General features: G+C 41.5%; 1 protein-coding gene across 2 annotated transcripts in view; it reads right to left on the bottom strand.

The window, feature by feature from the left end:
* Positions 1-13170, bottom strand: part of SEMA3C (semaphorin 3C) — a 158746-nt gene that overhangs the window by 85355 nt on the left and 60221 nt on the right. For both annotated transcript variants that reach the window (XM_077338026.1, XM_077338027.1), the window contains exon 3: positions 401-561. In XM_077338026.1, the coding sequence (XP_077194141.1) occupies positions 401-561 (161 nt within the window). The remainder of the gene's footprint in view (positions 1-400; positions 562-13170) is intronic.

Genomic DNA, 13170 nt, shown 5'->3' with positions numbered 1-13170 from the left:
GATTAGAGGCTACCAGCCAACCTGGCTCTAAAAGCTTGCTGTTGATTCAGGGAGGTTTCCACAAGGGGATACCAAGGGAAAATGTGGGTAGGGAGGTTAAAAACCCTGCATTTTCCTTCCTGCCCACAACAACCTTTCTTGAAAGATTGTGGCAAAGATTGCAGCAAAGCCAAGAAAAACCCAGAAGGTGGAAGGTATGCCAATCTCACATTGCTGCTTTCAGGGTTGTGTGTGTGTGTGGGGGGGGGGGGGGTAGGGTGGGGAGAAGGATTCCACTTTGGTAGGCAAGGTAGAGAAAAAGTCTCTGTGGAAGCAGCTGTAATGCCCTCCCCTTCCATTTCTGAAACTAAAAACATACAGTTAAATGATACTGAATGTGTAAAGCACTTTATGAACTTACACTGAGAGGCTCCTGGCTTATATTATTGATATTCAAAGAAAGGATGTGATCTTTGCTGCCCACATAGATTCGGTCCTGATCTTCATCCATCACCAAGATCCTGTAGTCTAAGGGGTGGTGGGAAAGAGTGTAGAACTGAGAGGTCTTCGTTTCCTGCAGCTCTGCAAAAAGAAAGACAAACCCCATCTTAGATAAGGCATGCACTGGGTTTACTTGCCTTTGTAACTGTGTCTCAATAAAAGATGCACAGAACTAATAAAACTGCAGAGATTTAGCGAGACTATCAGCAACTTAAGTAAGAATGAATTAATGTTCTTGTCAGAACCTGAGTGCCGTGAACTTACTTGCAGGTAAGAACCCAGCCATGCTCGTAAAGCATCTGGAATAGCTTTATCCATTCATCTAAAGCACACTGTTGTTTTAATGGAAATTATTATTTACAGCTGTGCTTTTTAAAGCACATCATATATTACACAAAGCAATGAGCACATCCTGCATTATGACAGGTCAGGATCAATAAAAAAAAACACAGAAATACATTTCACCTAACGTTACTAAGATATGTTCAATGTTCAATCAATTCGGGCCTATTCAGTTTAGCAGTTATGCTGTCATAAATAAATGTTTCCCTATTCTTTAAATTGATTTTTTAAAATAATGATTAGCTTTGCTTTCTTTAAATATTGCTTGATTCTAAAAAGTAAAACATATGGGGGGGGGGAGATATATGCTTCCAGTGTAAAAAATATTTAACATTTCTGAGATTGGTCTAATCCTTGAGGGGTAAGAAGATATGAATTGATATTTGTTTACCATCAAGAAAGCCCCGAACCATTTTTCAGGCTTTGAGAAACCCCAGAAGTGGTGCAATCATGCAGAATATGCTTGGGAAGCATAGCTGTGTACACACCTACCTACAGTACCACCCCACCTCCTCGAAGGCCAATACTGGCCATTTTGGGAGGGGGTTGATGGATCATGATTACCATATATAGTCATATCATCCAATAAACAGTTAGCAAATTTTATATCTATATCTATATCTATATCTATATCTATATCTATATCTATATCTATATCTATATCTATATCTATATCTATATCTATATCTATATCTATATCTATATCTATATCTATATTAATTAATTCCCACCCATTCAGGAAACCCTTTTAGAGCCATCTAGAACCCCCAGTTTTTCATGAAACCCTAGTTGAGAAAGACTGGATTAGACAATCGCAGTTGAGTGCTATAAAGATTTGGCCAGGTATGTCTTGACCAGCTTCAAATGGTTAGCCAAGAGCAGCCTTTCCTGAGCAAAGATGTGGCCAATGTACTATATATCCTGGTAACATCTAGATCAGACAGCAATGAGCACAGATAGCACTGAGTATGGTAATAATGAGTCATAGCTGGAACCCAAGTGTTTCGCTGCTGTTGCATTGAGGAAACTGGAAGCCATTGTATCACTATGACCATTTATGCACTGGAGATTTCATGCCAGGCTGCAGGCTAGAGTTTTAGTTCCGGCAGGTTGTCCCACCTCTTCCTGTACCCATATGAGGGAGCATTTGGCCTGGTTCACCTCATCCGCCCCCGATTTGTACTCCTGCATGGGAGCTGGGACAGTGAAGTTCCCAGTGTGTAATTGGTCTATGTCAAAGTGAAAAATCAAGTGTCACCACCAATGTATGGAGCAGTAATCTCCCACAGCCTGGTGCTGTGGTTCTACAAACACTGATGCCTGGCTGCTGTGGGTCATCATTCCAGGTCCTCTATTAGATCCTAAGAGTGTCAGGGATACAGCAAAAATATAGTAGTACAGTTGCTAGTCATCATTAAAAAGACCAAGGAGGATGCTTTTTCTGGTTTAAAGGTAAAGGTATCCCCTGTGCAAGCGCCGGGTCATGTCTGACCCTTGGGGTGACGCCCTCTAGCGTTTTCATGGCAGACTCAATACAGGGTGGTTTGCCAGTGCCTTCCCCAGGCATTACCGTTTACCCCCCAGCAAGCTGGGTACCAGTTTACCGACCTCAGAAGGATGGAAGGCTGAGTCAACCTTGAGCCGGCTGCTGGGATTGAACTCCCAGCCTCATTGGCAGAGCTTTCAGACTGCATGTCTGCTGCCTTACCACTCTGCGCCACAAGAGGCTCATTTTTCAGGTGTACTATACTCCAAATGAACCAAAAATAGCTCTACCTCTTACCGGGAGGGAGGGTGTTAGTTAGCTGGTTAGTTAGTTAGCTTGTTAGTCTCTATGCCAACACTCCTAGACCAGCTACCACATGGTGGCTCACAACAGTAAAATAATATAAAGTTTAAAAACTTAGATATAGGAAAACTAACTAAACACTTGAGACCTCTTAAGTGTACACCGATATCTGAATCAGGCCTGACCAGAGTATTTTGGAGCAAGGGGCTCCAAAATAAGACAGTGCCAAAGTTGTAGTGGTTGTGTATTTCTCACTGTTGTGTATTTCAGTGGGCTCCAACTAGCTAGTATGCCATTAGGGAGTTAGTTAGTTTTACTATTTAACTGTTGAAAAAAATGAGAAAGTGGTGTCAGCTGCCATTGAGAAATCATTGCAGCAGTGCATACTTGGATCAATTCATTTAAACAGTTCTTTCCAGAGACTCCTGCTAAATTAAATTCAGGTTCACTGTGGTGTATGTGGTTTAGCAGAACTGCAGAGTGGGAACTGCGATTCAAACATTGGGGACTCGTAATGGTATTGGGCAGCATGCAGGATCCATCCTGCTACTGGGTTGTTTAAATGGTCCAAACATTTTGAACTTGGGGAACTCACACTGGGCCAATCACAGGCTCTGGCGGGAACTCTACACTGTATAGAAGTTTGGGTGGTGGGCTGTTGTTTTAGTTCAGTTGTATATGATCTAATAAAAAGCTGATGTTTTGGCACACAAATGACTCTGTGCCTTATTGGACCCATTATTCAATATTTACCTTCATTTTTACTATAATTGGAGCTCCATGGCTTATTCTGAAAGATCCAGGTGCTCATACTGCCTAACAGAAGTTGGGGGGGGTTGCCATAATTTTTCCACTACTATTACACGCAACAACTTTTCAGTGAAGGTATTACCTGGGTATTGCCTGTGTGAAATGGGTTCAAAAGGCCTACTGCTGGATAAGCAACTGGCAGCCTTGTCCAGGTGTGCCTTTTCCATCTTAAATGGTTTTAATGTTGTGTTTTTGTCGGTTTTAATGGTTTTAAAATGTGGTTTTATTATGTATGTTTCTAATTTTTTAGCTTCCTTGGTGGGTGTCATCAGTACTCAGACTATTGAATATAATTACTAATTGTTTGAATACTGATTTATGTGATGAGATTTATGAGATTCCTAGTTTTATTTTCTGATGAGTTATGCCTGCCATTAATGGACAAATGGCTGGACATGCAGATTCTAAAGTAATTATTAACGCATGGAAAGAGCCAAGCAAGTGAATTGTTTTCTCACAATATTTAAATTGGATCAGGGTCAGAATCAGGGGCCATGGTGGTTCTCAGCAGCCTTGAGTCAGGACAGGACGTTGGGGATCTGATTATGAAACTAGAGCTAAGATGAAAAACTGGATGCTCTACTTAAGACATGGTGGTGATGGAAAATATTAACCATTCCTTTTGGCAGTTGTTCATTGAAGTTGCAAGGAAGTGAAAGCAGTTCTCTATTCAAAGTAAAGATAATGTGATTCAGGAAGCATCCCCTGAATTGGTTTGTTTGCCCTCAGAAAATGCATCACAATGCCTGATCTGATTAGGAACACTGAGAACTTTGTCTTGAATACAATTGCCAGGGAAATTTACCTTGTTCAAATTCCCTCACTTACATATGATGCGAGCTCTTAATCAGCCCACCTCAGTGTTTTCTGTTGGATTTAATTTCAATGTCAAGCAGCTATGCACGGGCACAGCAGCTGCTTGGGTTACAGGGTCACATAATACCTTGGTAATAAGTAATAAATACCCATGGTGGTTTGATGGACAGGTAGCTGTCTGTCCTGTCAGATAACCAATCCCATGTAAATGACGCAGCCTACTTGAGGAGAGAGCTCACAGAATATTGGGGGAAAGTGCCCAGTTGGTGTTTTGACTCTTAGATGGAACAGAAATGCTATAATGACAGTCACAGACTGGGCAGAATTCCTGCATGTAAGGGGGTCTGATGAAATTCAACTTATTTTTCAGAAAGAGAAAGATTGAGTGAAAATTTTGTCTATCCTATGGGAATGTGACAGAAATTAATTGTCTACTGGCAGGAAGAAGATACCTAACAGTGCTGGAGCCCACCTTGGATTTAAGCAGTAGTAGCGCTGGTCTGGATGGTTACAGCAGGTGAAAACTATGGCTCCTATGCCCTTGCTGGCTGTGTCTGGAGATGTTTCGAGTTCACCAGCCAGATTACAGGTATGGCAGGTGACAATGGGAGCAAGCCATGTTATTGCTCACTTGGGTTATTTAGAATGCAAGCCTAAGAACTCTTTCTTAGATATACATCTTTTTGAACAAAACTGAGTAGGATTCCGAGTAGACTGGCTTATGGGAGTGGGGTGGTTTCCTGAATGGGTGGGAGTTAATTTTTTATATATAAAATTGGTTAGACATTTATCAAGTGATATGACCATATATCATGATCATGTCAACCTGCCCCTCCCTCCCAAAATGGCCAATGGCTCAGAGAGGATGCTATGCTTCCCAGCACATATACTGCCCTAGCCAGGCACACTCATGGGCAGTCAAGATAGCTACGCTCTTGGCCGGTAAGCCAAGCTCAAATAGCATACCGAGTAGCTGAGTCAGAGTCCAATCCTGGTCTTAGCACTAGCTGTGGCAGACAAAGTCCAAGGGAGAGCTGAAGGGGGAGTCAAGAAGCAAGTCAAAGTCAGGAACCGGGGAAGTAGAGTCCAAAGCCAAAACAAAGTCCAAATACCAAAGTCGTAGTCTAAGAAGCTGTAGCAGAAGTCAGAAAACTGGAGATCAGTCAGGAAGAGCATTGCTGAAGCAAAAGCAGGTCAACAACCAGAGTCAAGGTGATAGGTGGGCTTGTGCACAGGTTGCCCCCATGCTAAGGGCCATCTCTGCCTTGCTTAAGTGCGGCCTGGGCTAAAGAGTTAAGTGGCTGCACCTGGGAACTCAACTGGCGTCCATTGAAGCTGCCCCAGCTGGGCCTCATCTGATTTGACAGAGTGCTCTGAGCCGTACACTCCAGCAACTGTCAAGTTGCCCTTTCTGCAAGCTGTCTGGGCTGGGGAGGGGTGTTGACTCTGGCTGGGGTGATGTTGGCGCAGAGGGCATGGTGTCCACCTGGCTGGGACCTGACTATGTATTCCTGTCAGGACTTTGTTCGTCCAGCAGTGTCTCACTGCTCTGCCCCAGCTCTTCCTCATCCTCGTTCTTTGAGAGGAGTGGTGACAGAGCTCCTGATGCAGGCACATATGAGGTCTCTGGCGGTGGGGGAATGACAGGACAATCAAGCCACTTCTGAGGTTTTTCAAAGCCTGAACGTTTCAGGGATTTCTGAACGTTTCAGGGATTTCTCAACAGTAAATAAGATGAGAAAAGCTGGTTTAAGTTGACAGTGTTTCTAACAGTTTTCTGCAGCATTCTGCAAAATTCGGTATGTGCACTCAGAAGTACATCCCACTGAGTTCAGTGGGACTTTCTATCTAGTGAATGTGCTTAGGATTGCAGCCATTACGCTTTTCAATAAAATGAACACATTTGGGATGTGTGGTTCCTTCAGAAGAAGTATAGTGCTGGAGTCCAAGCTTGTGTGCATGGCTGCTACTGGTGAGAGGTAACTCTGAGGTTCTGTGTAGTGTGGGAAACAAGCAAAGAGCCAGAAATATTTAAGTACCACTAAGACCATGGTTTCCAGTGGGATTATGGGAGATGGAATCCATCCATTTCAGCCTGATCTGCTTATTGGATGAAGTTGGCCATGTTTCCATCAACCATTTCCAAAAGGGTGACAATATGGTTGGTAGGGCAAGCTTTCCTTCATAGTGCACGCTGTGAATCTTGTAGTGTGACAGCTTTGCTATACACTAGTGATGCTATGGCTATGATGCTAACAAGGATATAACCATGATGCTAACAAGGACATAAAATATAACCATCTCTTGAATTTCAGAAAGTGTCTAAGTGTACTTCATAACAATCACAAATCAAAGCTATTAAATTACATCTTTGCTAATGTATGCCACATTTGATTAACAAGCCAGTCTGCGTGGTAATGTATTTACATGCTTGTATTGTCTTGTGGCCTTTAATAGGCAGGGAAAGCTACAAGGTGATTTATGACAAAGAAATTTGAAGGCTGGCTTCTGTGGCTCATGTAATATAGGCTCACTACAGCTTGGTTAACAATGTGTCACAACCAAAGCTCCTGCTATGTAATGCAGATTCATCCAGGGATGCAAACCTCCAGGTGGGATCAAATCCAGACTGCAGAGATCAGATCCCCTGGAGAAAATTGATACTATGAAGGGTGGACTTTATGGCATTGCACCCCACTGAGATCCATGTCCTCCCCAGGCTCCACCCCAAACCTCCAGAAGTCCTATCTCCCATCCCTTGGTAGTAGCTGGGAAAGGGGGGGGGGTACCTGGCAACCCTAGATTAATCTGAGATGCTATATGAGATTTGAATTCATTGTACTTTTTTGTCCGATGTGGCATGAGAGCAGTCTCAAGACAGCACTGATAAAATGTGTAAAAGGTGTGGAACATTTTCCTTCTTTTCAAGAAGCCGTTCTCTCCTTCTAACAATTAAGAAATGGGCCATTTCCAGCCAGCAGGTGAAGACTTGTTTTGTTCTATTTGGCATTCGTTTCATGAACTGTGACTAGCCCAACTAGTTGGGTGTCATGGCTGCATGCTCAAAATCTGACAATGCAACTGATGTTATGTTCTATGGAGGGGGGGGAGGGCTCAGCATATTTAGTTATTATCATCCTGGGGGGATCAGTTAATCCTTTATTGGTATTAAATTCTCCCTAACCTAACAGAAAACAAAATAACTAAGACAAAATTGAATTTTCGCTTGTTTTGTATTGAATGCTACTAGGAACAAATGTTAGTCTTGCAGTTGTGACACACTGAAGGTGACATAGTGACCTGTTTTCTGCTCAGTTTAAGCAAAACCTGAGTCATGGCTTCAAAAAAACAGCAAATACTTTGCAAAAATTTATAAACAAATAAGAAGCAAAAGCTAAGGCTGAAGGCGATTTTTGAAGGTTTCATTATTAATTCTTTCAACAAGGAATACCATTTGATAAATTAACAGGCAAGTCTTGTGAGTTTTATTTTTACACCCAGGGGATTAGGTATTAAAAAAAAAAGGCAGTCCTAATAGGTAAAGCCAAGGGAAACCCAATCCCAAGGAAATGTTCTCGAAAGCAGCTTTCCAAAAATGGCCAAAATTTTTCAAGACAGGTATTGAAATATCATCCAAATAAATGACTTTGGGGGACATAAGCAATTTGTATGGGAAAGAACAAATACTCACAGGGAGGGAGCACATAACATCTGCTTGCAAGAAGCACCCCCCCCTCCTATCTCCCTATCTGTCTTGCCATTGAAAGCCATTCTGAAAGTAGACTGAGTAGGAATATTTCCATATGTGACATGTGTTCACCACATCTGGATAAGCCAGATTGGTTCACTGGTGGAATTCTTTTAAGATACAAATAAATAGGTCGAGAACACAGCTGGTGTCTGAACCGGTCCATTGGACTGAGATTTCACACAATTTCCCCCTCTGTATCCTATTGGCCATGTCACCTGTGGTGATTCTAGCACTCCAGTTCTAAGAAAGATACCTTTCCCCTCACACCTCTTGATGTTGCTGTGAGATGCATAAGGCAATGTCACCAAAACAGTTTGGAATATCACAGCTATTTTTATTCCATGACTTGCAGGAAAGAAACACAAAAACATTCCCCATAATGTTTAAAACCAGAATATCTAGCATTCAGCTGGAACTTTGGTTTGGATTTAAGAGATAAGTTGTGTGTTTTTCTGTTAAGATTTCATCTGAACATAGAATGATTTAAATAAATAAGCCATCTGCAATCACTCACAGTGTGTTTAATCTAAACTTGCCATATTTATCCAGAGGCTGCAAAAAAGCTTTACTCTTGCCCAAAGAAAATAAAATAGAATTTACTCTTCTCTTACCCTTTAATTAAGCATAAAATTGCTACATATAAGAGTGGCTGTGTTTAAAAATCAAATCTTATAAGTAATTAAGTGTGCTGAGAATAAGTATATTGCCTTTCAGATAATGTATGTTCTTCATTTTACTGACCTATTCAGCCCTTGGGGTGTGAAAACTGCATAGGGAGAAAGTTAGATTTTTTTTTCATGATTTGGAAATTATAGTTAAAAAGGAATGTTAAAATGAACTTATGACAGAGAAATGATGTTCCAAAAGAAGAACCATCGATAAAGTTTCAAATGTAATGAATTGCCAGAATAATCCTGTAAATTCAGCCAAACATTTTTTTTCTCTTGAAATTCCTCAGATTTATGAGCTGGGAGGAGTATCCAACATGTCTTTAAATTTCACTTTAGAAAAAAAAACCCAACTTGGTGTGACATCTTTAAGCTATGCAAAGGCACCCAATCCAGTCCTCCTAAGAAACCTTGGTTATTTTATGAAAAGTCTGGTTTCCCTCAGAATTCCATAAGAGCAATTCCAATATGGTAAACACAAATTTGCTTCAAAATTTTGCACAGCTGTTTTTCATGCTGTATTCTGTGGTTTCTTTAAAGTTTAAAGGGACTGCAAAAGATAGCCTGAAAGAGCTGCATGGCAGGTACCACCTCATTTTGCATCTGTTTTCTGAGGTGTTTTCTGCAGTCCTTTTTAACTTGCTCTATGCAGGGCTGCATCTGCACTTACTTTTTTTATTCCATTGTGGATCCTGCTGAATCCCGATCAATTTATACTTGGGTCTTCCTCTCCCCACTTCTTCCCATTGAAACAGAAAAGTGTTCTGCACGTGGTTAGGGAAGCTCAGAAGGGGGGGGGGGAGCCAAGCACAGCAGGAGCCTCTTTCTTTCGTTTCCTGAATGGGGGGGGGAGGATTGGAGACAGCAGAGGAGGGAGAAAAAAACCAAGAGGCAAATCTCTACTGAGAGGAGTTTAGACTTCTGGAGCTTCTGCTGAGAAAAGTTAGGGCTTTCCCTTTAAGCCTGGAAACCAGGAACTGATGCCCTGGCCAATCAGGGCTTCTCTACCCCAAATTTGAAACAGGCAGAGCTCCGCATGCTTTCTCGATCCGATTCTTCAAATATTGAGAGTTATAATCACTCTAGGACTAGGATATTGCAGAATCAATCATGCTTGCTCCAGATCAAAGACTGGATCAGGTTCAAGGCCTTGGTGCCAGCCTTTAAAGCCCTGCATGGTCTGGGACCCTGTATTTATGGGACCACCTCTTCCTCTACATCTCCCAAAGAGCATTAAGATCCAGTGAACAGCACTTGCTCAAAATCCCTGGCCCCAAATATGTAAAGCTGACCTCAACCAGGGCCACAATCTTTTTGGTTCTGTCTTCAACCTGGTATAACACTCTCCTTGGTGAAATCAGGGCTGAGGGGCCTGCAAAACAGAGCTGTTCCACCAGTTCTGGCTGATGCTGAGGCCAGGAAATCAACATCAAGGAAATGCTAGCCTCCTAAAACAGCAATGCTCCATCCATAAAACACCAACTTCCCAAAAGAAATTGGTCAAAGGACATGGTTATTATTATAATTTAACTAATATATGTTAATGTAAAGCATTTTTCAAAATCTGTTTATCCATGTAAGTTAATTACTTGTATAGCTCTTGTTGTTACCTGCTTTGAGCCAGCCAGGAAGGATGGACTATAACAATAACATTGTTGTTATTGTTGGTATTATGGGACTGCAGAAGGTAGCCTGAAACAGCTGAATGGTGGGGAGTGCCTCCTCACCACTCAGCTGTCCTTACAGCTTTTGTAAAGAACAGAAAGCAGGGGAACTGTAATCCAGTTTAACCCCTTACTTTCTGCTCCACCCATGAATCACCAACAATTGCTTAAACCACTCAAAGTGCAAGGAAGTTTGTGATGAGGAACCCGTTGTGGCCTTCAGGATTCCAGATAGAAGTATTTCATGCTATGTGAGATCTTTTGAATAAAGAGTCCATTGCAGCCTTTCTCAACTTTTTTACCATTGAGAAACCCCTGAAACATCCTTGAGGCTTCAAGGAAGCCCAGAAGTGGTACAATCATGCAGAACTTGGTTGGGAAGCATAGCTGTGTACATAAACACCCATGGCCCCTCCCCTTCCCACCCCCTCCAGGACCATCACTGGCCTTTTTGGGAAGCAGGAGTGTGTAGAAATGACCATATATGGTTGAATCACATAATAAATATTTAACAGATTTTTAAAAATATATTAAAAAATTAATTAACTCCCATCCATTCTGGAAACCCTCCCAGGGCCATCAAGAAGCCCCACGGTTTCATGAAACCCTGGTTGAGAAAGCCTGCCCTATTTAATGAAACTTTATTGTTCAACAAAATTGGGTACTCAAAGGTTGGTTGAGAGAAAACAAAAAAATATGTTTCATAATAATTTATTACAAAGTGGACTAAAGCTATGCATTAATAACATGGATGTTTGAACTAAAAAGTCTTAAATCTATTAAACCTAATACATTTTCATGCTACTAGGTTAAAAACCTTGAACCATTAACCAAAGTACAATAATTCACTATAACTAGGTTGATAACCATAAACTATGTTCAAACAGGATGAAATGCATTTTGGTCTATGTGACCTCCCTCTGTGGTAAAATGTTTGTATATACATGCACACTAAAATATATACAAGCCAAGGCAGGTAGATTATAAGACATTCTTAATATTCTGTGTGGCAAAAGTATTGAGTTATATGAGGGCTTTCTTAAACTTTTAAGCACACACATTCAAGGCATACAGGTTCAAACATTCTTTCTGAGCACAGCTATCATAACCTTTAGGGTGTGCATATATGTATCAATCTTTATCTGGAAGAAATCATCATTGGCACCATATGTGAAGAGAATATGCCCTACGGCTTGTCCTAGAATGCCCTACGATGTATAATTAGAGGCAGTTAGACCGTTTATGCACTGGAAACTTCATTGCCCCAGCTCCCGTGCAGGAGCACAAATCGGGGGCGGATGAGGTACACCGGGCCAAATGCTCCTCCGTGTGGGTGCAGGAAGAGGTGGGGCAACCTGGCACGACTAAAACTCCAGCCTGCAGCCTGGCATGAAACCTCCAGTGTGTAAATGGTCTTACTCAAGAGATTTGTTAGCAGAGATATACAGAGTTATACAAGTACTGGAACTTTGAAAAAAGATTACCTCAGAGAATAACAGAGCAGTGAGACCTTTACACGAGTTTCCACTATTTTTCTTCAACTGAAAAGCCTGAGAAGGAAAATACAAACTACGTCCCTGTTTATAGGTCATGTCTTTGCACCTCCTTGGACTCAGCTTTATAACTGTCAGGAGGTATCACTGTGTTTATCTGTTAGGTTTATTACTTGGCTAAGCTAGTAAAAGTTAATTTTAAAAAGTATAGATTTTCAGGTGTAAAGCACTCACACAACCATTAAACAGTCCTCAGCTTTTGGCTCCACTTTCACAGATACAACCGTTCACTGTGTTAGATAGTTAAACCAGCATATCCTGTTTTTTGGACCTGCTTACCTATGTTGCTTATTAATTGATAATCTTTAATTTCTTTAAAAGAACTATACACGCACAACTTGGTTTCTTATATACAATTGCACTTGGAACCCACAGGGTCCAGCCTTTGATTCCTTGACAGGAATCCTTGAAGGACATTGTCCTCCTCACTTCTGATGAAGTTCAAAGGACCTTTGCTGACTGTTAAAAGCCTTAGGATCATACTGGATCCAGCTTTGTTACTGGAGAAATGCAACTGCAAAAAAGTGTAGACTACTGTAACACACTATACTTCAATTTCATCTCAAACTTAATTCTGAAACATCAACTTGTCCAAAATGCCAAGGCTGGGTTATTAGCAGGAGCTAGAGGAAGCATGTTGCAATGTATGCCTGTGAAAGTTGGACCATAAGGAAAGTTGGACCATCAAAGAATTAAGGCTTTTGAACTCTGGTGCTGGAGAAGACTCTTGTGAGTCCCTTGGATGCAAGAGAACAAACCGGTCATTCCTAGAGGAGATCAGCCCTGACTGCTCTTTAGAAGGCCCAATCCTGAAGATGAAGCTCAAATACTTTGGCCACCTCATGAGAAGGAAGGTCTCCCTGGAGAAGAGCCTAATGCTTGGAGGTGTTAACCCGCAAATGGGCAAAACCAATAACTGCCCACACATATGCTTTCTGTATCATGGCTCCCACCTTATGCAATGGCCTGCCTGAGGAGGTGAGGAAAGCTCCCACTTTACTAACCTCCTGCAACTGTAAAAAAGAACTATTCAGGAGACTTCTTTCTGTGCAGGTAATAAGGCTGCACAGTAAAAAATGGTTTCCCAAACCTACTTGGATAAATGACTGGGCCTTGTACTTCCCATGTAATGAGGGAACTGGGGCAAATTGGGTTTTTCTGTTTTAATGTATTGGAACTCATTTAATTGAAATTAAATGTCTATTTTTGTATTCGATTTTATGTAATTTTCCCTTTGTTGTAATTTGCCTTGAGTCGTCAGAGAGAGGGTACAGGAAGAATGCAAACAAATAAACAA

This window comes from Paroedura picta, chromosome 5 (assembly GCF_049243985.1).
Source record: "Paroedura picta isolate Pp20150507F chromosome 5, Ppicta_v3.0, whole genome shotgun sequence".
NCBI classification, from domain to species: Eukaryota; Metazoa; Chordata; class Lepidosauria; order Squamata; family Gekkonidae; genus Paroedura; species Paroedura picta.
The sequence above is the reverse complement of the archived record's forward strand: the minus strand, read 5'-3'. Positions and strand labels throughout refer to the sequence as shown.